The sequence below is a fragment of the Lissotriton helveticus genome, chromosome 7 (assembly GCF_964261635.1).
Source record: "Lissotriton helveticus chromosome 7, aLisHel1.1, whole genome shotgun sequence".
In the NCBI taxonomy this organism is placed as follows: Eukaryota; Metazoa; Chordata; class Amphibia; order Caudata; family Salamandridae; genus Lissotriton; species Lissotriton helveticus.
In genome coordinates, this window is record NC_136068.1 from 1386582740 (window position 1) to 1386609306 (window position 26567).

The window sequence follows — 26567 nt, forward strand, 5'->3', positions numbered from 1 at the left end:
GCCTACCGTGAAGGGTAGGGAATGCCGATGGGCAGGCAGGACGGGGATGTGAAAGTAAGCGTCCTGCAAGTCCAACGCTACCATCTAGCCTCCAGGGTCGAGGGCAGATAGGACCTGAGCGATCGTCAACATCTTGAACTTCTCCTTCCAAATGTCATTCTTGGGTACCAGAAAGTAGTGGGAGTAACTACCACAAACTACTTCTGGGGCTGGAACGCGCTCAATGGCTCCCTTGGTCAAGAGAGCAGTAACTTGCTGTTGGAGAAAGCCCAGATGATCCTCTGACATACGATGGTACTAAGGTGGCATGGCTGAAGGGGTAGTATCAAAAGGGAGGTAGTAGCCCCTTCGGACTATCTGCAAAACCCACCTGTCCGACGTTATGAGGTGATGGCGGATCCTGCCGCCCACTGGCGCTTAATGGGTCTGAAATGTCAGACTAGGAAGGCTTGGAAGCTGCTGCAGAGGGTGTCTTGTGGACTGGCCCGCACACTGGCCCCCTGAACCACGACGGTGGTTCCCACGTTCACGAGAAGGTTGGGGAACTTGTGCCGGCCTGTGGCTCTGGGCGGGACATAGTGGGGCACCCCTTCCGTAGCCATGAAAGGGGAGAAAAGCAGACTGCGCAGGGTGACTGGAGAGGCCCAAGGACTTGGCCGTAGCCCGTGAGTCCTTGAAGCGCTCTATTGTGTTGTCGATGACCATCAAAGAGCATGTCCATGAGAGTATTCTGGACATCCCCAGAAAAGCCAGTTGATCTCATACAGGTGTAGCATTGAAGGGCTAACGACATGGAAATCATCCTGCCTAGAGAGTCGGTGGTATCCAGCCCACAACGGATGGTAAACTTTGCAGCGCCCCTCCCGGCGGCAACAGCCTGGAAGAGTAGTGTCGGGGCCTCCTCCGGGCACTGAGGCAGCACTTGCACAACCATGTCCCACACAGAGTGGGAATAACAGCCCAATAGACATGCAGCGTCCCAAGTTGGCAGAAGAAAAAAATCTTCTTTCCAAGATGATCCAGCTTCTTGGATTTCTCATCTGGTGGAGCGGTAGGGAATGCACCCTTGCAAGTAGAGGCTTGGACCACCAGGAGCGGGGAGTTGGGACTGGAAAGTGGGGTCGTCTGGGGCTGGGCGGTGGCGTCAGGAGATCATCCTATCCATGGGAGCCCCTATGTTGGGCCTGGACCAGGGGCCCAAAAAGTTGTTGGTGAGGGCCTCATTAAACTAAAGCAGAGGCTCCGAAGAGCTTGCTTGCGGTTGAAGCAACTCTGTCAGGAGGTTAGTCCTGACTGCCAGGATAAGAAGCTCGAGGTTGAGAGCCTCGGCCGCCTTATGCAACAAGACTGCTTCCCTCCTCCCTCCTCCGTAGCCACGGTGGAAGGAGGAGACAACATTTCTAGGTCAGGAGATGTATCAAGACCACTGGCATCCCCAGGTCCTCTCTCCAGTCGGGTCATACTTCAACTGGTCGGTCAGAGGGTCGCCGGATCCCTCCCAGTCTTCCTCCCCGTCCTCTGGGTGCCAATCTGGTCTAAAAGGGACCCCAGGAGTAAGAAGGGGCACAAAACCCCTACTTGGTGCCAGGTCTGACATCGGACGACGTCCTTCCGGCTCCGTGTCCACATCAGGATAGAGGCCGGGGTCGACGCCGGCCAGGGGCCAGACCTGCGTCGAATGCGGGTGCGGTGCCGGAGGAAGCGGCCCCGGTGGAGGCGTAATGAGTTCAACTGGTGCCGATCTGGATCCAGGCCTGTATCCAAGGGGGGCCTGCGATGCGCGGAGCTGCCGGCGGAGAAGGCCTAGGCCCCCCAACCGAGTCTGCGGGGCCCAAAGGCACGCCGGCGGGTTCAGGCTGCCCAAAGATGGCGTGCATCGCCTCGTAGAACTTACGAAGCTGGGCAGGAGTCGCTTCGGGTCCCGGAAAGGGAGGGAAACTCTGAGTTGGCTCTTCGGGCTCTGAACACAGAGCCACGGGAGGGGCACCGCCCGCATCCCTCATTGCGTTAGCCGACCGACAGGGAGCAGTTGAAGAGCGATGATGCTTCTTTCACTTCTTTTGTGCTTCGACTTACCTGATCACGAGAGCGAAGACTTAGAAGAGTGGGGATGGCTCTGCAACTGATCCCTCGACCTCCCTCGCCACCTTGAACGGCACGGAGCCGACTGCCGGCGCTCAAGAAGCTTTCGGGACCGCTCCTGCAAAGCCTTGGGAGCCATGGACCGGCAGTCGGATCATGACTTGGGGCTGTGGTCATGCTCCAGGCAAAAGACACACAAGCGGTGTGGATCAGTCACCGACATCAGCCGGGTACAGGAACTGCAAGCCTTGAAGCCAGGCACCCCTACATGCACCAGGTGTCATAAGGACTCAAAAAGATGTCGACAAAAGTCACCATAAAGTCAGTCAAAAAATGACTGGAGGTACCGCTCTCTCCGGATCTGACATCAGTGTGCGAGGGCGGCATCTAAGTAGATACCGCAAACTCATCCCGGCGGCCACAAAGCCAACGACGGACGCGGAGCCGACCGACGCAATCTTCCGATGCTCAAAGGTACTGCTGATGAAAAACTTTTTGGATCCAGTCTGACGGCTGGGGTTAATTCTAAGGTAAGGACTCTATATCTAACTGTTCCTTTCAGATACATGATGCACTTAGACTTGGTGTGATCCATGTCCCTGTCAATCAGGTTCCCAGGGCCTGTACTCTTTACCAAAGCTGTACAGGCGTACCCCTAATTGGCTCATCCCTGACCACAGGAAATCCCTCAATAAAAGCTTCCATGGGTACCAAGGGCACTGGAACCAGGGAAGGACTCTAAAGGCTGCAGTACCAATTGTGCAACCCTTAGGAGCTGTGTACCTTAACACCCACACACTGCCATTACAGGCTGTGTGTTTTGGTGCAGATAAAAGTTAAGAGTCAACATCTCTGTGTGCCGTGTCTGCAGTCCACTGCCTGTGGCCTAGGTAAGCCATCTCTCTGGGAGGGTGCCATAGACCACAGGTGAGGGCACAGTTGGGTGAACACTGTAACCCTACAGTATCTAAGTCCATTCTTAGACATTGTAAGAACAGTAAAGCCAAAAAGAGTATATGATCTTAGAGTTGGTCATTACAAACTCCACTGCTCCATAATGGTTCTGAGATGCCATAAGGCTTAAAATTGCCCCCTGAACAACAACCAGCCTTGGTGTGTTTCCGGAATGGCTGCCCACAATTTGCCACCACCAGATATGTTTCTGGACACCTGGTTAGAGAGCCTCCGCTCTCTGGGTCCAGAAACAAAGCCCATCTTGGGCAGAAGCCTCATGCCTCCTCCCCTAGGATGGGATGGGTCCACGAGAGGAGAAGCTTCAAAGGCCTGCGCCTTTATAAGCTGTCCCTGCCCTTTGCTGCCCACAGCAACTGGCTCCCACTGGTTCTGACCCTTACTTTCGGCTGGAGAATCGGCAGGAAAACTGAGCCAGGCGGAGAGGTGTGCCCACATTTGCCAACCTCACCCCTCAGATGGGGAAGGCTATGTGAAGCACACATCTTAGTCCCCACCATCTTGGAGATGAGGGGAACCAACTAATTAGGAAGAGGTTCATGCCCCTCTGGAGGATGGCATAATAGGGGGTGTACTCACTCCAAGGAAGGGACCCACTGGTCCCGACTTGCACACCCCTGTAATGCTCATGAATGTTGAGGAACAAATTGAAAGGACCAAAGATCTTGCTGACTCAGAAGAAGAGGACACCAACTGATTTGGCATCAGCTCTACCGTCCTGTCCCGACTCTGACTTGCCTACAGCGGAAACCCCGGTGTGTTCAGCAGCCCATCCACTCCCCCCCACCCAGAGCCCGGAGGACCTGCCCTGCACTCGAGTAACAGACTCTGTCTCCTGTGAACACCAGATTTGATCAACGAAGACTCCAAGACCAGAAACCAGGTCCAGGCAGCTCTGTGGTTCTTCACCACTCTGCACCTGACGCCAACGGTCCGAGTTTGAGAGGCCCAACAGCACAAAGAGGTCTCCCAGCAATCCTGACCTGAGATCTGGTGATCCCTAACCTCCCTCAAGCTTCAAGACGACACCTGCTTCCTCAACCTGATGGGTCCCCTGACCGCAAATGGAACTGGTGAGAACCAACCAACGCCAACGACAATCCTGCACCAGACACCCCAAGGCTTTGGGTGGCCCAACCGACAGTGTCCAGGCATCCACCATGAACCCAACTTACCTATACAGCTGGTGGTTGCCTTCAGGAAGCCTCCCTGACTGAGCCTGCAGCATCTTTCCAGAACTGGAGATCTTCATTGGAATTCACAGGGTCTTCCTTGGCACCCTGCACCTGGCCGCCCCTGTGCCGCTGGTGGTGCAGCTCCTGTGCTGATTGTTGGCCCCTGCGGTGCTGATCCTAACACTCCAGGAGCTTTACTCCCACAACCGAGTGGCATACTCTTAAGCAGCCGCTGACCAAAGGCCCCCTTAGCCCGATTGGCTTACATTGGGCCCCTGCACTCTGCACCCAGCCGCCCTAGTGTCACTGGTGGTGCATTTTAAGTGCCTACCTGAACCTCGGGGAACCTTGGTTCTCACCTTCAAAAACTAGTATTGCAGGTCGTTTACTTACCTGCAAACCGATAACCTTCTTTTCTCCATAGGAATCAATGTTGTGATGTTTTGTTCCTAAAAATGTTATTGAGTTGACTTTTGTACAAAAGAAAAGTAACTATATTGCAAAATTGAAAAAGTCTTACTTAGCTTGTATTTTAGGATCCACGGTCTGATAGCTAGGCACACCCCCCCGAGTAGCAGATGTAATCCAAAAGTAATGCAAAAGTAATCAAAAGTCATATCAGTATAATTTAAACTGTTTTAAAAATATATACCATCCTTTAACTATTGCAAATCTATTCCCAATTGCATTACCTTGTAACTTTTAACAATTGTGAGTACAATTACCTATCGGTACCAAGTTCTGCTTGGTTCTAGAAATAAAACCTAAGTATACCTTTGTATTATACTTACCCAATTGGTATGGATTTCTTCTCTGACTGTGTGTAATTAATTCTTGATTGAGTGAATACAATAAATGCTTAACACACCCTCCTAATAAGCCTAACTGCTCGCCCACACTACCACAAAGAGAGCTGTAAGTACTTGTCTAAGTTACCTACTGCTATACCTCTGAGGATCCCCTGGACTCTGTGCACACTACACCTTACTTTGGTACAGTGTATACAGAGCCAGCTTACTACAACTATTCACAGTAAAACATGTGTAAAAGAAGCATACCTTAGATACCGGTGACAACAGAGTTGATTAGCGTTGTGGTCATGTAGTAGCAACGGGATGACCTGGATATTGGGTTTCAAGACGGACGTGGGAAATAAAGAAAAAGTAAGTTCCTACCTCAATTCTTCGATTCTACCAACTCAAAAGAGGAGGCATCCCTGCCAACAGTTTCCTCTAGGGGTGGGCGGATTTTGCGTAGTCGTGCTTCGCAAAGCTCCGCGAAACGGTAAAAAATCTCTGCGAGCACGCCAAAGTTCCTCGAACACGCTGATTTGCTTGTTCCGCCCGTTCACAATGTTTTTTCCTGTTCGCGAACGCTGTATGCATTTTGAAAGCACGAACAAGCAAAAAGTTCCGCAAAGCCGTGGAATTTTTGCCAATTACGCGGTCTCCACGGAACGTGAAATCACCCAAATTCCGCTAGCAGAACGGAATTTACCACCCAGGCCTAGTTTCCTTGACGGGAAAGGTACATTGTGATTGGCTCGGCGGTAATCTTAGCTGGACTCCCCCCGACAGCAACTTCTGCCTATGACGCTGTTGACGCGGGAGAAAACTCCTAGCGGAGTCGGTGGCACTCACCGGTCTTTCTTATATGGACCCGCTAACATCTAAAAAGGGTGGGTGGACCACCAAGTAAGAGGGCGGTGAAACCGTCAAAAAATTGACGAAAGGATCCGATCCGCCAAGATTTAAATCGGGCACTGTATCTTAAAGTACACTTAATCGTCATGACTTTTGTCATGCAGGTAACAATTCTTTGTTTTTTTGTCACTTCAGTAAATGCTTTTTAATGTTTTTGTCAGGTCCAAGTGCGTGCCTCATCCTATAATAGCTTTCCTATAGGCTTTCTTAGTTTCCACATTGGCATGGCCTTACTATAAGTTAGCTGACCCAAAGTCCCACATGGCTGGAGTGTTTATTTTCTTTAACATACTGGTGGCTTCTATACACTGCAACTGGGCGAACTTTTTAAAAATTATTTCATAGTAAGGAAGAATAATTAAGACTTAAAGTTGTACAATTATGATTTGTGTAGGAGCAATACATGTGCATACTGTTACTAAAATTGAGGTAAATGAAAAATTAAGGTTTTTCACAATTCATACACAGCCCAAACAAATGAGACAAATGTAGCTGGCTATGCAAGGGAGCCTTCATTATATCTAATTCTATTTCTATGTCACAGAAACAAACGCAAGACTTTAAAACAATACTGAAGGGTCTGACACTATCAGACCTGTATTTCAAATAGAAATAAAAGCAGATCTATAATGTGATGATGCTGGTTATGATGCTGTGTATTGATGCTGTGAATTGCCGTGAATCGTTACATCTTGCTTTGAGATTACATATAAGGATTGATTGCCCTGACAGTGACCAAATGCACATATTACGCGTAGGACACACCTAGTGAGATCTTTTCTTCTTTAATACATTTGTAAGATTTCAAATTCATCTTGATTTAGGCCACATTGGGCCCTTCAAGACGCTATTGTTCAGTTACTTCTCACCATTGGCGATAGGCTGATCATATAAGAGATCTTCGCCAACATTGGTTCAGGTACTTGGTACTCCAGGACGCCGCTTGCTTCATCATATATTTTTCCTATGCTGACTGGTCATTACTAAAGAGATTCTTATCAATATTGGTTCAGACGTATTGTGCCATCTAGGACGTTGCTTGCTTTACAATATTTTTTTCCTTCAACACTAATTGGTCAAATATATAAGAGCCCTGACAAAGTTCCCTTTTGGCACTACTGGGAACGAAACGCGTTGGCTGTGTGCGTTTTTTTTTAGAATTTACTCAATAAAGAGAAGCACTTTTTGGAATTACTGCATGTGTGTCTAACTTTCTACGAGTGCACCTTGCATCTTTTCTTGAAAACTGTGGCTGTGATTTGCACCTTTGGACGACGGGTGCAGGAAGTGTGTTGCACTACCGTTATCCACTTGGGAGCTTCGTAAACATACCTCCCCAGTGCTGCGCTGTCCATTATCCGGTGCTGAACTGGACGTCCAGCGGTCGCACGCAGCACTGGGGAGGTAGTGCCCGTGACGACCGTTGGCCGACGGCAGCACTTAAGGGGTTATTTACTGTACACGTTGATTGGTTGAGCTGGACCCTGGTCTGTCGTTTGTTTCTTTTTTTCACAATAATGAAAAGTATCCTAATGCACAACTCTATGGAAATAACTTCTAATTTCCTTTCTAAATTTTACAAATATTAACAAGCATGGGCAAAGCTAATGCATCTGACTTTAAAACGCCAACACACGTAAACACTAGCACACACACAAATGCAAGTTGAATCCATTTTCACATTAAAGCCAGATATGTTGCCTTTACATTGGTCTTTAAAATTATATCCAGTTTGTTTTTTGTTAATCCTGATAACATGGTATGATTTTTGAGTGCACATATTTAGCCAACTTTTCAAATTGGATCTTTTTTCTGCAAACTCAGTTGTGCCACCTTGTTGCTCTGTTTGTCCTGTACAAACTGTGGAACTGAACACCCTCTATGGCCCTTTCTTCCGTCTTGACACGTCTATCCCTAAATATAGGGATATCATTGTGACAGAACAACCATTTATTCTAAATGAAACGCCTGATTCATCATGGACATCACTGAAAAAGGTTGACCTTTTTATGTTGATGTTTTTACTGCAAACTCTGTTGTACCACTTTTGTCGCTGTTTGTACAGTACAAACACTGTGGAATTTACACTCTCTTTGCCCTTTCTTGCGTCTTGACACTTCTATCCCAATGTATAGGGATATCATCAGGTGTGGCCACTCATATATTAAGTCAATATCTGATTCATCAGGGACATCACTAAAAAAAGGCCAAACATTTTACTTGTCAATGGAGATGCTGCATTATGAAGAAGCTGCAAGTATCATCAATTAACAGGACATGTTTATGCTGTAGCAGTTACAACAGTGTACTTACGATTGGAAAAGGATGGCAGAGTAGAACAAACAGCTGGAATAAAATCTTCTTTCTAATGTCACCTCGAAACTGAATCATGCCACAGAATCTAGTGTGAAAAGGAATTAGTACACTATAAGTGTGAGCGATGACATGTGTGAAATGACCTTTGAAAGGGGTTTCAATGGCCAACAGAAGAGCATACCTTTAGACAAAGCACATACAATTTTGACAAGGAAGCCACAACCAAACTAACTTAGAAGTAACCAAAGCAATACTGTGATGTAAATAATTGGTCGTATTTTATTAAACATAATTTGCTTTACACTACCTTCAAAGCTACAATATGCCACTGCCCTGCAAAGGTCATGGTGTCATTCATACAACAGTTCAAGATTGTAATCCTTGCCTTTGACCCACCAAATTCCCAGTTAAAAATGACTTTCTACCTTTTAAAATTTTGAACATTTGAGAAAGTGACCAAAACTAAGTTTTCTTTTTTCAATCAGAGCAGATTAGCGAACAGTCATTCCAGTGCCAGACAGTTATGTACAATACACAAAGCGACATATAAAAAGTTACTTGCCTTCGGTAACGATCTTTCTGGTGGATACACTATCTAACGGCAGATTTCTCACCTAGTGACTATTTCCCAGGCATCGGAATAGATCTAGACACTTTAAAGTATTACTCCTGCGCACCTATAGATACATTGTGCACAGACATTGTTTTCACTGTAGAAGTGATCAACGTAGTCTCATATAAGCACCATCCATGCCAGCTGACGTCCGTAACATTCTAAGGGTATCCGCGCCCTCTGACTCACAGCATATCAGCAGACTGGCATAAGCAGGGAACAGATTTCTAAATTGAAACTTTTTTGGTGGAAAAAGAGTTCAGTTTCACAGAACAGGGAGGTGGGAGGGTCGGTGAAGAATCTGCAGTTAGATAGAATGTCCACTAAAAAGACCTCTAGATTGGGATCTTCTTAGTTAGAAAAAGAGCTCAGTTCGCAGCACAGAGGTGTGATGGTCGGTGAAAAATCTTCAGCTACAAAGAGCGTACAGCAAAAAGAATGATACAGAAGGTAAGTAACTTGGGGCCACATGTCAACTTTGAAATAGTAAGCTCCTAATTGCAATTCCCTGCGAAACACAATTAGGAAATCGCATTTTCAAATATGTTTAAGTATTTTGAGTTTAATGTGCAATTTCCAGAGGGTCACAAATGGACCTACCTCATGAATATTAATGAGGTAGGTCTCGGTTTGAGTCCCATTGGGAATAGTTAAAATCACATGGATGGTGGCCTGCTAGGGTCAGCAGACCACCATGCCTGAAGAAAATGGTATGTGTTTAAAAAAAAAAAAAAGAAAGGTTTCCTTTACATTTTTTAAGAGTAGGCAGTGGTCAGGGAGATCAATGTCTTCTCAAAAAATGTTGCCAACCATTCTCGTAGGGGACTCCCTTGGGGACTCCTTGTCATTTGCAAATGGGTTACCACAATATTTCAAATGGTGGCAAATTGTGAATGTTTTTCGACAGCGTTATGGTCGCAAAACATTTATACATACCATTTGAATTCAGTATTTGGAAGAGATGACCTCAACACGCCCCTTCCGAATACCTACTCTAAAAACCCAAATTACGATTCCGTAACAAGATACTGAATCACTATTTGAGCTTTGTATATGCCATAAAGACTTTTTGCATTCACAAACAGGCGGATTCTGCTAATAAGCCCATTTGCAACCAGCAATAAGGTTAATACATGTGGCCCTATTTAATTTGATAAATACTACTAACTGCAGATTGCTCACCTAGTGAATAGATACCATAGCAGTCCTCCCTCCCCCCCCCCCCGATGTTGCGCCTGTGAACTGGCTCAAACCAAAAAGGACAAAATGGGCAAAATATCCCTCTTGATGGACCTGAATGTCGGGGCAGTAGTGCTTTGTGTATGTATGTACCGATGGCCACGTTGCCACTCGACAAATATCCAGAGCAGAGACTCCAGGTGCTTGTACAGTGGTAGCAACCTTCATTCCCATGGAAAGAGCCAGTAAGCCCTCTGGAGGCAGCTTTTTGGCCTACGCACAGCATATCCTAATGCAGAGAACAATCCATCTACAGATGTTCTGTTTTGCCCCTGTGAAACCAACAACGAGCTGATTGTACACCTCAAGTTCTTTGGTGCGATTAGTATTGAAACTTGGTGCCGTCTTGGGGTCTGTATGACAAAGTCTCTCTTCTTCCTTAGAGGGATGAGGTGGGACAATTCATTACGGAAGTCTGATGGTATGCCCAGCATGAAATGGAGTGACCGCTCTCGGCAGAAAGGAATCTCGGGTCCTCAACACCAACTTATCTGGGAAGAAAGTAGTATAAAGCAAATTTACAGAAAGAGTATGCAACTCACACACATGAGTTTCTGAAGTTGTGGTGATTACTAAGACCATTTTTAATGTCAAGAGTTTTAATGGAGAACTGCGCAACAGCTCAAAAGAACAAGTTATACTCTTTGGTATCGCCTTATCTGGTAGAGACTATCTAGCTGCAGATTCCTTACCTAAGAATATTTCCCAGGAGTCAGACTGGATCAAGAAACTTTTGAGCAGTACCTCTGCACGTCAGTAGGTGCCGTTGTTTGGCTCTGCGTCATTAGCTGTATCATAAATTATGTGCACGTTGCGAATATAGGTGCCACCCCAGCGAACTGACATCAGTCTCTTTTCATGACATTTCCATGCCTGAAGCATACAGCCACAACAGAATGCTGATGAACCAGTGTGCAGACACTAAGTACTTGCAAGGGTCAACCCTATGATGAAAAATCCATTCGCAGATCGGGGAGGATGGGTGAGCTGGTAAGGAATCTGCAGCTAGATAGAGTCTCTACCAGATAAGGCATTACCGAAGTTAAGTAACTTGTTCATATGATAAAGATTTCCAGCCACAGATACCTTACCTTAGAATAGATACACAAGCAATACCTTTGGAGGTGGGTATGCAAACAGATTTACACTAGGATGTTTCTGGAAGACCGAACAGGCAAAGTGCCCGAAGTGCTTGGTAAACAAGTGTGGAGGCGCTCTAGTTGCAGCCTGACTGATGATCAGGACTGAAACTTCATGAGCTAATGCAGTATTCACATCCTTGGCTTTAGTGGAACAAGCATGCAAGGAATCAGAGTACATAGCAGTTTTTTATACAGAGCACAATCTATCTTGAGATAGTTCTTTTCTGCACAGCTTTTCATTTCTGTGCTCTGGTAAACCAAAATGAGGAGTGGATCGTCCACCCGGTGTTCCTTAGTACGATCAATATAATGCTCTTTTTGGCTCTAGGCAATGGAGTTTCTTCTCCTCTTTAGAAGGGTGAGGCAGGGCAAAGGTTGGCATTCTGATGGTCTGACCAACATGGTGAAGAATTGGCTTGGTAGTTTGGTCTGCCCTGTTCCCATGATGCACTGGGCCAGGGACAGACTAATTTGCATATAGCCAGGTTCTGAGCTGGGATGGGGCAGTGAGATAAATAACGGTGATGGATCAAGCCCTGATCTTTGGACTGGGTAAGAGTGGTCTTCTTAATTCAGACACTCTGTTCATCACCACCCCCCCCCTTTTCTGAATCAACATGGAATGGTATCACTACTTTCGTCAGAAAGGAGGCATGTATTCGGAGAACCAGTTTGTCTGGGAAGAATGAGGGATGTGGAGGATGCATGGATAGCGTTTGCAGATACCTAACCCTCCTGAAAATAAGAAAGGCAGTTTTTAACAGTTAGAAGATATAGACGGCAGTTGTGCAAAAGCTCAAAGGGTAAGCACATCAAGAACGTCAAGACTAGGTTCAAGTCCCATTGGTATATGCGAAAGAGATTTGGAGGGAGGATGTGTTATTCTTTTAGAAAACGCGTCACAACAGGTGACTTAAACAGGAAGGGCTGGTCCGGCAACAGCAAGAAAGGAGATAAGGCAGAAAGATACCCTTTAACTGTGCCCAAAGCAAAGGCTTACTGCGTTAACAAAAGAATAAATAACAACACTTCGGTCAAAGGAGTAAAAAGGGGATCAACATTTTTCATAGCACTCAAAGCCACAAATCCATATACTGTCTTGGTTGAGGGACACATGCCTGTCAGAAGGACAACACAAACTTCTTCAGGGATGTCAAACACTGCCAATTGCCCCAGCTTAGTCTCCATGCATGAAGGCAGCATGGATGTAGGTTAAGAGTGTAGGACCCGGGGGCGTGGCCAAGATGGCGTCGGAGTAGGACGCCTTTCTGTGCCTCTCCGGCGCCGATCCATATTAGCAGCTAATAGCTTGTGTCACCGGCTCAGATTGGCGGAGGTCTGCGGAGTGGTGTGGTGAGGTCCGGTGCCGCCGGCAGAGCGCTGCGCCGCACATAGAGGCGGAAGGTGCGGAGGGGTTGTGCGGCCTTGAAATCCCCGACCTCGCGTGGCCTGGAGGCCGGCCGGAAGTTCGGTGCTACCGCGTCGGAGGAGGGGGCTCGCCGCCGCCCGCCCGAGTTCCCCGCGGACGCCAGCTGCTTGGAGAGAGCCGCGCGAGCGGCGGAGGGAGGCGCTGCCTGCCAGTGGTCACAGGAGGTGTTTTCGGGCTGGAGGTGAGGAGGGGGCCTGATCTCGGAGGAGCGCGGAGGCCCAGGAGCGCCGGTCCGGAGGGGTGGTGGAGGCCCCGGGCGCATCCCAGAAGCTGCGTTCATCTGGGACACGCAGTTGGGCCCAGCATCGGCGCGTGGAGTTGCGCACCGGCCCAGAAGGGGAGAGTGGCTGGCGGCCGGCAATCCGAGCAGGGTGAACGCAGTTAAAACAGGCTCGGCTTCCTACGGTGCGGAGGGGCCCTGGGATTTGCATCCGGCGCCGGCCTAGAAGGTGTGTGGGCCCGGGGGACTGCCGCCAGCTTGCTGTGCCCGGACATCAAGGGGGGTCATGAGGCTCCGATTGTGCAGGCCCCGGACATGAGCTGTGGACTGGTGCAGGACTAGAGGTGCAGCTGGGAGTGCATGCCTGGTGGCCTGGAGGCGGTCTGGATAGGGAGCGCGACGACGCCATTTTGCCTGGCTCACCTGATCGTTTGAGTGCTTAGCGCTCACGCCTGGATATCTGGCGTCTGAGTTGCCCCACCGCACCGTTTTCTCAGGGGCTTGCCATCGCTGACTAGGGACTCCTTGTTCCTTGGATCTTGTGCGTTCCTGCCGCCTGGAGTCTCGGCGCCCGGGAGTTCTCTAGGAGCCTCTGGCCTGGTGCAGAGTGGTGGACACCGAGTTGGGCTGCCCTGCGGGGCCGCTTACTACGCCTGCAAGCCCGGGTCCCGGTACCGATTGGCTTGGGTGGTGACTGGTGGAACATCCGCCCTGGCGAAGGGTGCCCAGCATTATGGCTAACCAGGCCCGCAAGGGGCGTGTGGTGAAGGACGGAGCAGCTAAATCTTCACAGCAACCGGCTTCCCCGGGTACCAGTGGGTCGCCAAGAATGTCCGATGACGAGGCCCCGGCCACCAAGGCATTTATGACCGAACTTTTTGCTTCCATCAAGGAGGACATCTCCGAACTGCGGGCGCAACTGGCCTCTGATCTCCGGGAAGTGCGGAGAGATGTTGATGGGATTGGCGAGAGAGTGGCGACTCTAGAGGACCATGATTTGAGCACGGCCAATGATGTACATTTACTCCAACAGGACATCCTTCGTCTCACGGAACAAAACTTGGATCTGCAGGCACACGCGGAAGACCTTGAGAACCGTTCCCGTCGGAATAACATCCGCATTAGAGCGGTGCCTTGGGATGGCGAGGCGGGAGACCTGCGAGGCTATGTGCAGGAACTGTTTCTGCAGATCTTGGACGAAGACGATGTGAAGGATATCCAGATGGATAGAGTCCACCGCGTTGGGTTGCCCAGGAGAGGGGGGGGGCCGCCCCCAGACATCCTTGTCTGTGTTCATGACTTTCAAGTGAAGGAGCGCATCCTTCGTAAAGCCAGGGCCATCACTTCGCTGCAATTTCGGGACCATCGTCCTCAGCTTTTTCAGGACCTAGCAGCTTCTACGCTCCAAAAAAGGAGGGATTTTCGCCCGGTGACTTCCCTTCTGCGGGAACGCAACATCGCATATTCTTGGGGGCACCCCTTCAGGATCATCTTCAGGTGGCAGAACCGACTGGTGCAGATACGCTCCCTCCAGGAGGCGAAGGAGCTCTTGGGTTTGGATGATGTTGCCCCGTCCCAAGGGTCGAATGCATCCCCGTCTCGGCGGCGCAGTCGATCCTCCTCATGGCACAGAGTGGGGTCCTCACCAGCTCGAGGGCGCCCGGACCGCAATTCTAGCCAGCAGGAGAGGGGGAGCGCAGTGGCTTCAGTAGTTTCAGCGACGATGCCGGCGTCACAGGCCAGCTCTGGAGCGGCATGACGGTGACTTGATTAATGCGGATCGGCGCTGGAGGGGGCATAGACCCCCCCGGTCTGGGTGAATGGATGTACTTTTGGAGAAGACTCCCCAGACCGTGACCTTGGGAGGAACCGAGATGGTCTCCCTATCCTGTCCCCGGAGTGATCGGAGCTCCGCGAACTGTGGACAACTGGGACTGATGAGTATTATCTTCAATGTTTCTGTTCTGTTTACAATATCACTGTTTCTTTTTCTTTCAGGGGGGGGATGGAATGTTGGGGGGGCTGGGGTGGGAAATGTTGGTGGCGACTGGAGTGATTTGTGGCACATACGGTGGGTCTGGAGAGGTGTGAGAGTGGCTGTGGGGAGTGGGCTGCGGCACTGGAGGGTTTGCGGGAGGCGGAGGGTCAGGCTGGCGAGGCGCGGGAGGGGTCCTTGGGTCGCCTGTCACTGTTCCTTTGCACGGATGATGGTTGACTGTGGGGGGGGGGGCCCCAATGCTGTCTATAGAGAGTTTTGGTTTATGGGGACATCATGCCGGTTAGTATAGGGACATGGAATGTTAAGGGCCTGAACTCGCCACAGAAGAGGCAGAAGGTGTGGAAGTATGTGACTGATCATCAGTTGGATGTTGTGGGGCTCCAGGAGACCCACCTAGCGCGTAAGGACAAGCTGCGCCTTCGACATAAGGCATTTCCCATTATCTATAGGTCTTCGGCGTCCACAAAGCATAGGGGGGTGGCTCTCCTATTTCGCTCTACGCTGCACTTCCAGCCTCATGATGTCTGTAGTGATAAGGATGGACGCTGGCTGATGGTGAAGGGGCTTGTCCGAGGGAGACTCTGTACTTTTGTGGTGGTATACATCCCCAACGCTGGTCAAAATCAATTTTTGCAAGGAGTGTTACAACGTGTGGGTGACTTTGCGGAAGGGGACCTGTTCCTCCTGGGGGACTTTAACCTGGTGTGGGATGCGAATGTGGATAGCTCTGGGACCCATAGGGTACATACAGGGGTGTTTTCTCCCTCCTCACAGCAGTTGGTGGGTGAACTGGGTCTGGTTGACGGCTGGCGTTTCTTCCATTCTACCTCCCGAGATAACACTTTTTTTTCGCATGTCCATCATTCTTACTCCCGATTGGACCACATTTTTATTGGCCAGGCACTTAGAGGTGATGTCCTTGACTCCGTCATTCTTCCGCTCTCGGTCTCTGACCACAGTCTGCTGGTGCTTAGCCTCCGGTGGTCCTCACCTGGTGATGGGCAGCGGAAATGGTACTTCCCGGCCTCGGTGGTGCGGGACGATGTCTCTAGTAAGGCGCTGCGTAAGGCCATCAAGGAATTTCTCGAGCTGAACCCAGTGTCGGACACCTCGGTCTCCAACACTTGGGACGCATTGAAGGCGTCCATCAGGGGCACTTGCTTGGGCCTCAATGCAAATCTTAATAAAGCGCGGCGCAAGGATAGGGAAGCTCTGGAGACCGAATTGGCGATCCTTGAGCAGGCTCACAAGCTCAACCCTTCTAGAGTGACCCTCCGGCCTTTGACCGCAGTTCGTGGGAAATTGAGAGCCCACTACAATAACAGGGCCGAATTGACGCTATTGAGGTTAGGCAGGCAGTCTTATTCCTGCGGTAACAAGGTGGGAAGACATTTGGCACGGCAGCTGCGGGATAGGCGGGAGCGTGAGTATATCGGGGGGATTCGGGACGCTGCGGGTGGGCTGCATCACCGGGACGAGGAGAAGGCGACCGTTTTTGGCCGTTTTTACGAAGACCTTTATGCTGGAGACGAGCTGGATGCGGAGTCTCAGAAGCAGTATCTGCAGCGCTTGCCCCTTCCCCAGGTATCCAAGGAGTGGAATGAGGTCCTGGAGGCACCAATTACCAGGGAAGAGGTACTCGGGGCTATTAAGAACCTGAAACTGCACAAGGCCCCTGGACCGGACGGATATACTGCCGTCTTCTATAAGACATTCGCCTCTGAACTTTGTGACTTCCTGGTGTCCCTCTTTAACGACATGGCTGAGACCGGCTCTTCGAAGGGCTCCCTGGCCGAGGCGGTTATTACGGTCCTGCCGAAGCCGGGGAAAGACCCCACCCAGTGTGCCTCGTTTCGCCCCATAGCGCTCCTTAACTTGGATGCGAAATTATATTCGACAATCCTGGCGCATAGACTGCAGGATCTGTTACCAGCGATCATACACCCTGACCAATCCGGGTTTATCAAGGGGCGCCAGACGCACGACAATACGCGCAGAGTTGTACATCTCATTGAAAAGGCGGACAGGTTTCGCATTCCGGCGGTCCTGGTGGGGTTGGATGCCGAAAAGGCATTCGACCGTGTGGACTGGTGCTTCCTGTTTCATACGATGACGGCTTTTGGCTTTTCGGCGAAGTTCATTACCATGGTGAAGGCCAACTTCTGCAGTCCTAGATCTCGAGTGGGAGTCAATGGTCACTTGTCTGCATTCTTCCCGCATACCAGAGGCACTAGGCAGGGTTGTCCCCTTTCCCCTCTCCTGTTCGCGCTGAGCATTGAGCCCCTGGCGGTGGCGGTGAGGGAACATGAGGGTATACGGGGCATTCCGTTCACGGGAGAGCAACACAAAATCACGCTCTTCGCGGACGACGTACTTCTTTCCATTGCGGACCCAGAACGCTCGCTGCCTTGTGTTAGGGAGACCTTGCTGAACTATGAAGAGGTGGCAGGCTTCAAGGTTAACTACAGCAAGTCGTATGTCCTGAATCTTACTCTATCGCCAACAGACACGGAACGCGTGCGCACTCCGACACCCTTAGCCTGGGCTGCTGACTCGATTGTCTACCTAGGGGTCCACTTGACTCCTACTGTGGGCAAACTATTCGCGGCCAATTTCCCCTCTCTGCTCGCAAAGACTCGAGCCGAATTGGACAGATGGAAACCTAAATTTCTGTCCTGGCTGGGTAGGATCCATGCTGTGAAGATGGTTCTCCTTCCCAAATATTTGTATTTATTTCAGGCCCTGCCCATCTCTTTGGACGGCGACTTTTTTCGGCGTCTTAGGACGCAGATCTTGCGATTTGAGTGGCAGGGGGGTCGAGCACGCTTGTCCTTTGCGTTACTACGTAGGCCGAGGTCCGAGGGCGGGGTGGGACTTCCTGACGTCCAGCTTTATTACAAGGCGGCACAACTGAGAATTTTGGTGGAGTGGTCACAGCAAACATCGGAGAAGCATTGGCTGCATATGGACCGGAGTGTGGCGGGGAGGTCGGTTTGGGATCTGGCTTGGAAGCCTAAGAAGGACCGCCCCTTGAATGCCTATATAAGTACTCCTACGGGTACTGTCCTGAAGGTATGGGACACCCTTGTTGGGGATGAACGTTGGACTACGTTCCCCTCACCCTTCACGCCCTTGCACTTCAATCCAGCCTTCCCGCCGGCTCAGCGGGAGGGGCCCTTCGATGCATGGAGGGAGGGGGGTTGTAGGGCTCTGACTCACCTGTTCCATGGTCAGGCTCCCCTCACTTTTGCAAACTGCGTGAGGGACTATGGGGTTCCCCAAAATGACCAATATCGTCATGCACAACTGCTCCATTGGGCCACGTCGCCGGGGGTACTGGAGGCAGCCACGAGACCACCCTCCCCATTTGAGGCCTTCCTGCTGCGGACGTCTGTAATGAAGGGGGCCATTTCCTTCCTGTATCAGCTCCTGCTTAAATCGGCGGTCTCGCCTAGGCCTAGGTATATGGAACAGTGGGAAGAGATGCTGGGGAGAGATGTCTCAGACACTGAATGGACAGCATTATGGCGGGATATCACGAAGTTTAATCACTCGCTTCACCTCAGGGAAGCCCACCTTAAGACTCTTATGCAATGGTATTTATGCCCGACCAGGCTACATCGCTTTTATCCGGCCACTTCCGATAAATGTTGGAGGGGTTGCGGGTTTCTTGGGGACTTTCGCCACATTTGGTGGGACTGCCCAGTGATTCGGCCCTATTGGGAAGAGATTCTCTCGCACATTAGGGAACTTCTGCAGTATCCCATAGAGGACTCGATGGCCTCTGTTCTACTAGGCCTCCGAGAACCCGGCCTAGAGCACCAGACCAGAGCAGATAAAAAGATTTTGTGGCTTTGCCTGGGTGCTGCCAAGCTTACACTGGCAGCTGCCTGGAAACAAAAGGAGGCACCGGCAATTTCGCTGTGGCACGCACGACTGTGGAAACTTCTGAGTTTGGAGAGAATGGCGGACATATTCCTTGGTAATTTTAAGAACTTCCAATTCCAGTGGGGTCCATTAGTGAATTTCCTGTCTAAAGGCTTACCATCCGCTGTCTGTCCCGCATCCCTGAGGTCACTTCATTTATTTCAGGTCTAATTTTGCTGCCGGAAGGAGTTTTGGATTGACTGAGTCGCCACCATGGGGGGAGGGAATGGGTGGGGGGGGGGGGTTCTGTTTATCGGTTTACAGTTCACCGAGGTGCATAGCGACGATATCTGGCCTGGTTATTTGGTTCAGCCGACCTTTGGACATGTCAGCTCGGCTCTGTGTTGCACTTGTTGAGAGACTACAGCCGGGGGCGCATGCCAAGGACTGACTTTGCCTATGTTATTACGAATTTGATGCTCTGCTTTTTTTGCTCTTAGATGGGCCCTTCCTGAGAGGAATTGTATCGCACCTTGGTGAACTTCATGTCTGTAATGTTCCTTTAAAACTGAAAATAAAAATTTTCTAAAAAAAAAAAAAGAGTGTAGGACCCTGCCAGCGACTGAGGACTGGAACGCGGACAAAGACTGGTGCCAGAGGGCAGAACAGCTGGTTTACACACCAAGAGGCTACCCTAAGAAATGGGAAAAAGTGTGGGCCAATTGGAGGGCCTACAGGGGATATGGCGGATGGGATCAGTGGGCAGGCAGTTGCACAGTAAAGGAAGATAAGGGGTAATCTGCATATCAATCTAAATCTACACGTCTGGATTTAGTTGTGAGGCATTAAGGCAAACTGTTTATGTGCTGTCATCATTGCATGGTTTGTGAAGCCTATTGATCGGTTCTCAATAAAAAGATTTACATAAAAAAAAAGGAGTGCAGGACTCTGCCCTGTTGCTGCAATTTAAGATCCGGCTGAAAGGCCAGCCTAATGTGAGGATCGATGCTTATTCACAGGAGGGAGGTTTACCATAATCTACATGCCCATTCTGGAGACACAAGAATGACTTGGGCCTTGTCGTTTCTGATCTTTAGAGGATAGGCCGAATACAGCACTGTGTCCAGAATTACTCCAATGAAAGAGAGCATCTGAGAAGGAGTCAGGTGTGACTTTGGCATGTTACTAGTGAACCCCAGAAAAAGCAGGAGGTCCGCCGTAGTCTGGAGACAGGAAATCGTTGCCTGGAGGGAACCTCCCTTCCACAGCCTGATAGGGAAGACTGGAACCCCTGAAATGTGCTGCAACAACCTTTGTGAACACCCAAATGGTGCTGGCAAGGCCAAAAGGGAGCACAATGAACTGAAAATGCTCGTGGCCCACTATAAACCACAGATTCCGTCTGTGGGTAGGAAAGATGGGTATATGGAAGTAGGCATCCTGCAAGTCAAGTGCTACAATCCAGCCTCCTGGGTAGACAGAACCTGAGCCACCATGAGCATCTTGATTTTCTCATTCTTTGGGAAGAAGTTGAGAGGGTGCAGGCCTACATTAGGGCAGAGGCCTCTGTCCTTCTTGGGCACCAGAAAGTAGCTAGATTAGCAACCCCGACCTACTTCTGATATCGGAACCCTTTCGATGCCTCCTTTGGCCAAAAGAGCCTTCAATTCCTGATGGTGTAGGGAGAGGTGGTCCTTCATCAGCCAGTCTGAGGAAGGTGGCATGGGCTGCGGGGTCTCTAAGAAAGGGAAGGAGTAACCACGTTGAACAAGTTGAAGTACTCACTTGTCCAATGTTATGAACTGACAGCAGGGCAGGAGATGCTGGATCCTGCCACTGGTTTCCCGGGATGGTAAGAGGGCAAACTAAAGTTGTTTTGAGGCTGCGCTGCCGGGGGTGGTGGACTGAGTAGACCTCTGGCTTTGTGTCCCACAACGCTTGTGGGGGCCACATCCACGGTAACACAAAGGATGGGGAGTCTGTTGACCTTGGTGGCTGGGTGGGAATCGACGTGGCTGGTTGCCCCTACCATAGCCACGGAAGGGACGAAAGGCAGAATGGGGCTGGTGTAGGGCCATGGAGAGACCCAGCGACCAGGCAGTGACTCGGCTGACCTTAAAAGCACAACAGCACTGAATCTTCCTTATTGCAAAAGAGGTGGGTGCCATCAATGGACATATCCATAAGGGAAGTACTGACTTCCCCCGAAAAGCGAGTAGATCTCAATTAGGGAAGGCATCTGAGAGCCACTGACTGTGAAATTGCTCTGCCTAGTGAGTCGGTCAAATCCAGTCTGCAACAAATGGTTAACTTTGCTGCGTCACTGCAATTGGCAATACCTCGGGTCACCATGAGCAGCACTAGTGCAACTGAATCCCAAACTGTTTGGGTATATCAGCTCAAGAATTATTCATCGACCGCAAGGGTGGCAGAAGAGAACATCCTCTTGTCAAAGGTATCCTGTATTTTTGATTACCTATCCGGTGGTGTGGTAGAGAATGCAATAGGGTTGACTTTGGAGGTGGAGGCCTGGATAACCAGGCTCTCCAGGGTGGCCTGCTGAGGAGGGGTTCCCATGAGCAGGCGATAGCGACAGGTACGGTCCTGTGAACTGGAGCCACTTAGCAAAACTCCACCCATACCCAGAGCAGGGCAACTCTGAGGGCTTTATTAAAAGGTAGGAGTGGTTCTGTGGGGGTTGACATAGGGCTGAAGCACCTATGTCAAGACATTCGTTTTCACTACATAAGGTCCAGGACCTCACCCACTCTCCTCACCATCATTGTAAAGAAAGTTCCTTAAAGCATAGCCACACTAGAAGGAGAGGCTAATCCAGTGTATAGGGAGGTGTTCAGACCACTGGCATCCGCTACTTCCTCACACCAGGTGTCCTCTGGCTCTTCAAAGGAGTTCTGGTAGCCATAAGAATCCTCTACAATCTTACTCTTCACAGGGTCGAAAAAGAGAGGCCCAGGCTCCAACTCGGATGGTCGAGTTTCGGCTGGCACCAGAGTTGATGCTAGACAATACTGATATGGCTCCGTATCGGAATCTGGTATTATGATGGGGTTGGCACCTCCGTGAACGACATCACTGGAACTGGCTCTGGGGACGATCACAGTCTTGTGACCAGTCAGTCGTGATCTAGCACCAGATTCAGTGGCCCGAGAGGCGCAGAGGGCGAACCCACTGCTAGAAATCCAGTGAGTGCACGGGCTGAACATAGGGTTACCCAAAGGTGGCCTAATGGGGCCAGCCTGCCCAAAAATCAGGTGCTGGTTGCATGGAGTGGACCCAGAAACAGCCCACGTGGTTGACACATGGGAGTGGGGCCTAGAGTGGTGACATCATTGCCGCGCCTCGTCCAATGACTTGGACAGGTGCAACGAAGTCTAAGAATGCTTCGACTTCTTGGATTTCTTAGATTATTTTTTGGGACTTACCCATCAGCTTAGAGTGTGATGAAGACACCTAAGGAATAGTCTAAAGCAAGGAATCAGCAGCTAGAATTCTCTATTAGATGGAGCGCTGATCAAAAATGTAAGAACTAAGTTCAAGGCCCACTGTTGCATCATAAAGAGGGTCGGTAGAAACAAATTTTGCGAATCTTTTCAAAATCTCATCATAACTGGGAACTTAAATAAAGAAGGCTGAACTGTGTAAGGAAATTGCCCTTTTTGTAAGGTCACCAGCAACTTTTTGGACTAATGCTGAGGGTTTTGGACTCTGAGAGTGCACTGAGGCCTGTAACCACACTTCAGTGCATGTGCCCTTACCCTTAAATTGCTATGCCAAATCGGCTTTTACCCAATTGTCTGAGAAAGCTTACCTGTAAATCCCTAGTAAATAGTACCTAGGGCATGTAAGTTAGAGGCCCCCCAGAGACTGCAGCATTTGTTGTTCCACCCTGGGTGGGACACAAGTAAAACAAAACTCCCCGCCCACCATTTGCAGGGTGAAAGGGCAGTTTATCTGCTGGCCCGACCTTGCTGTTTAAAGCAATGGCTAAGCTAGACATCCTACTGGTACATGTGTAGGTCACCTCTATGGCAGGCCGTGACAAATTCCATAGGCAGAACATGAAACTTTACATATTTTGGCAGTGAAAACGTGTAACCGTCGTTTTTACTATGGAAAAGCTTTGGTCGCCCGATTGATACGTGCAGTTTTATGCTCACCACTCTGCTGTGCTAAATCTGAAATAGTGCAAACAAGTGGGTTATCCACAGTATCAAATAACTTGTTATATTAAGCCCAGCTTGGTTTCAGGAAATTAATGTAACAAGTTGCAATGTGCAACTTTTGCAATGATGACACTTTGTTGCATTCAGTACTTTGTGCCCAATCTGGCTGCACAAGGGGCCCTGTGGCCGAGACAGATTTCTGACCTCCTAGGGAGACGTGCTAATGACTCCCAGGAAAGGATTCAATAGGAGCATGCTCTGGAAAGAGGTGTCGCCTCCATCCTGTAGGAAGCTACACAGGAGTGTGCCCAAAAGGCGAGCTTCAAAGGAGAAGCGGCCTTTGAAGTGCAAATGGGTAACACTCCAGTTGCCAAACCGGTTCTGCACGGGCGTGTAGCCTCGTGGTAGCTACACCTCTGGTTTGGGCTAGGGCGCTCCATACGCTAGGAGGGGGGTCCTGCCATAATGGAAGTGGGCAGAATGGTGCATCCTGGTATGCCCAGATGCTACACTTCGCAGAAAGTGGTCATCACAGTGGAGAGATCCTGGTAGCCCATTGCCCTGAGGATATTTCCTTGCACCCCGAACATGGATCTCAGAACTCAGACCTGCTGCACCTTGGAATCAGCAAAGAGAGGCTGCAGTGCACCAGGTTCAGCAGGTGCAGTGCACACCTGTGACTGAACCTGCTGAACCTGAAGGCTCACAAAGGAGCGGAACTATGCCTGATGTGTCGTGCTCGAGGAAAGTTTGTCTGCAGAGCCCAGCCAAAGCCAAAAGACTCCAAAGGTCAGTGAGCTGGCCCTCTGTTCACAGCACAGGGACACTACAGCTGAGAAGTCTGCTGGGGCAAGTTAGTAGACCAAAGTCTTTAACCCGTCACCAACCACTGAGGTGCAGCACCAGGGACTAGGACCCAACGCACAAAGTTGCACCCATGTTTGTTGAGGGCAAAAGTGTTGTCAAGGTGCAGCTGGCATCCCCAGACGACAAGTTAACACAGGAAGGATTAGCATGTGACTGCATTACTGGGCAACCAGTAGTCCTGTGGAGACAGGGCTTCTGCTAGCACTGATGGAACTTCGAGGGACAACAACCCTGTGACCAGCACCTCCTCAACCCCTTCGTGGACCAAGGAGTAGTGGTAGCAAGATCCTTCTTCGACTGCATCACACCCACAGCATACTTTGAGCATCTTCATCCCATGCATTAGTACCACTTCCATAGAAAAGCCCTGTAATGGATAAAAGTGTCTGAAACTGACTGAGGACTGCTTCACCTACTGAGGTAACTGTCTCTGACGATCTTGCCGGTTCCCTTGACAAGCGTTCTACTTGAGTTGGTCACCTAAAGTGACAGCATTATAACCAGCCCAAACATTTTGGTGACATTTTTTCGAAGTGTCAAATTCGGTGAATTTGCCAGTGCTTGTTCACCGTTGAGTGAAATAATATGACTTACCGTACCTTGCAAATTCCATATATCCAGAACCCTCCAGTATTTCTTTTTCAGTTGTGCTGTCTAAAAATTCATAAAAATACAACCTATTTTTATAAATTGGTGTCAGATTTCTTTGATGTCTTGTTGATTTCTTTTTTAACTGTTTTAATGGTTTACACTTGTTACTTGTTGTAAGCCCTGCTACTCAGAGTCACAGCTACCCAGGGTTGAGCTGAAGTTTTAACAAACAAAACCAGAGGGTCCTAAAGGGATTGGTAAGTGTATTACGGGGTGATATCGCCCAAAATCCCCATATAATAGACCCTATTTCCTCACAATATGGCAACCACAAAAAGTTGAAAGCCGAAATCCCCATTGTCCGTCGCTGGCATCGTAAGCGCCGAGATGATGTCACGGAGACTACTTAGGTGCCACCCATGTGCGCTGACGTCAGTTCTGTACACGACTTTCCACGCCAGGAATGCAGAGCCATGCAAAAAACTGACCACTGGTGCCATGAAACTAGGGCTCTGAAAGGGATGACCTTAACCCTAGAAATCAGTTCGCAGAACGGGGAGGATGGGTGGGGCAGTAGGGAATCTATCACTAACTAATGTATCTTACACATATATCATTACCAAAGTAGTAATTTGTGCAACTGAAAGAGACACATTAGTGATAGATTCCTTACCTTAGAATAGATACACCGGCAATACCAACCCCGGAGGTGGGTCTGCGAACAAGAATACTCCAGAAAGTCACAGAGAACAGAACGGCCAAAGAAGCCATCTCTCCGGACTTGGCTGTCAAGGCAATAATGCTTGGTAAACATGTGCAGCGAGGCCCACGTAGCTGCCTGACAAACGTCCTGCAAGGGAACGCCGCATCCCAAGGCAGTAGTTGCTGCCGTTGCCCTGGTAGAATGGGCACGCAGCCTTACAGGAGGCTCCTTCTTAGCCAACGAGTAACATGCTTTGATGCACAGAACGACCCACAGAGAGATGGTCCGTTTGTGCACGGCCCAACCTTTTTTGGCGCCCACGTAGCAAACAAAGAGCTGGTCATCCACCCGGAACTGTTGTGTGCGCTTCAGATAGCACGAGAGCGCAAGTTTGGGGTCCAGACGGTGGAGCCTCTCTTCCTCTTTTGAAGGAGGCGGAAAGAAGGTGGGCAAAGTGATGGTCTGCCCGATGTGGAAGGACGGGACCACCTTTGGCAAGAAAGAAGGACCGCTCCTTAAAACCACCTTGTCCGGATGAACAGAAAGGAAAGGAGGTTTGGAAGAAAGAGCCTGGCGCTCACTCACTCTTCAGGCAGAGGTGAAAGCTACCAGGAAAGCCGTCTTGAGAGTGAGAAGACACAAAGGACAGTTATGAAGGGGCTCGAAGGGAGCGTACATCAAATATGTCAGGACAAGGTTTAAGTCCCATTGAGGCATAATGAACGGCACAGGAGGAAACATGTGCATAATGCCTTTCAGGAAACGGTTGACAACCGGAGACTTAAAAAGGTAAGGCTGATCTGGAAGCCTTAGAAAGGCGGAGATGGCTGAAAGATAACCTTTGATAGTGCCCAGAGCAGAGCCCTTTTGGGCCAAGAATAGTAGGAACAGAAGGATCTCAGAAAGAGGGGCAGAAAAGGGATCCACAGACTTCGCTTTGCACCCTGCTACAAACTTGTTCTACCTGCAGGCATATACTGTATTAGTTGAGGGACGCCTGGCTGCTAGAATGACATCACAGACTTCGGGAGGAAGATCGAAAGCTGTAAACTGTCGCCGCTCAATCTCCACGCATGGAGGTGGAGGCTGGACAGGTTCGGTGGAGGACCGTCTCCTGCTGCTGGGACAGAAGATCCTCTCGAAGAGGCAGTAGGATCGGGGGATTGGTCGCCATGCTTTGTAGCTCGGGATGCCAGTATCTTCCTGCCCAATCCGGAGCCACAAGGTTGACTTGGGCCCGGTGGCGCCGAATCTTCTTCAGCACTCTGGGCAGAAGTAGTATAGGCGGAAAGGCGTACAATAGACCGCAACTCCACTCGCGACGAAAAGCATCGCCGAGCGAGCGCCGCTTTGGAAATTTCAATGTGCAGAACTGATGACATTGTGCGTTCTCTTTGGTGGCAAATAGATCTAACCAAGGCTCTCCCCACTGCTGAAAGAGACCTTGCGCCACGTCCGAGTTCAA

At 49.9% G+C, this 26567-nt stretch overlaps 1 protein-coding gene across 3 annotated transcripts in view; it reads right to left on the minus strand.

Moving 5' to 3' along the window:
* The window catches only part of TBCD (tubulin folding cofactor D), a 2437462-nt gene that overhangs the window by 225189 nt on the left and 2185706 nt on the right, over positions 1–26567 (minus strand). For all 3 annotated transcript variants that reach the window (XM_078654702.1, XM_078654704.1, XM_078654703.1), the window contains one exon: positions 8246–8333. In XM_078654702.1, coding sequence (XP_078510828.1) covers positions 8246–8333 — 88 coding nt within the window. The remainder of the gene's footprint in view (positions 1–8245; positions 8334–26567) is intronic.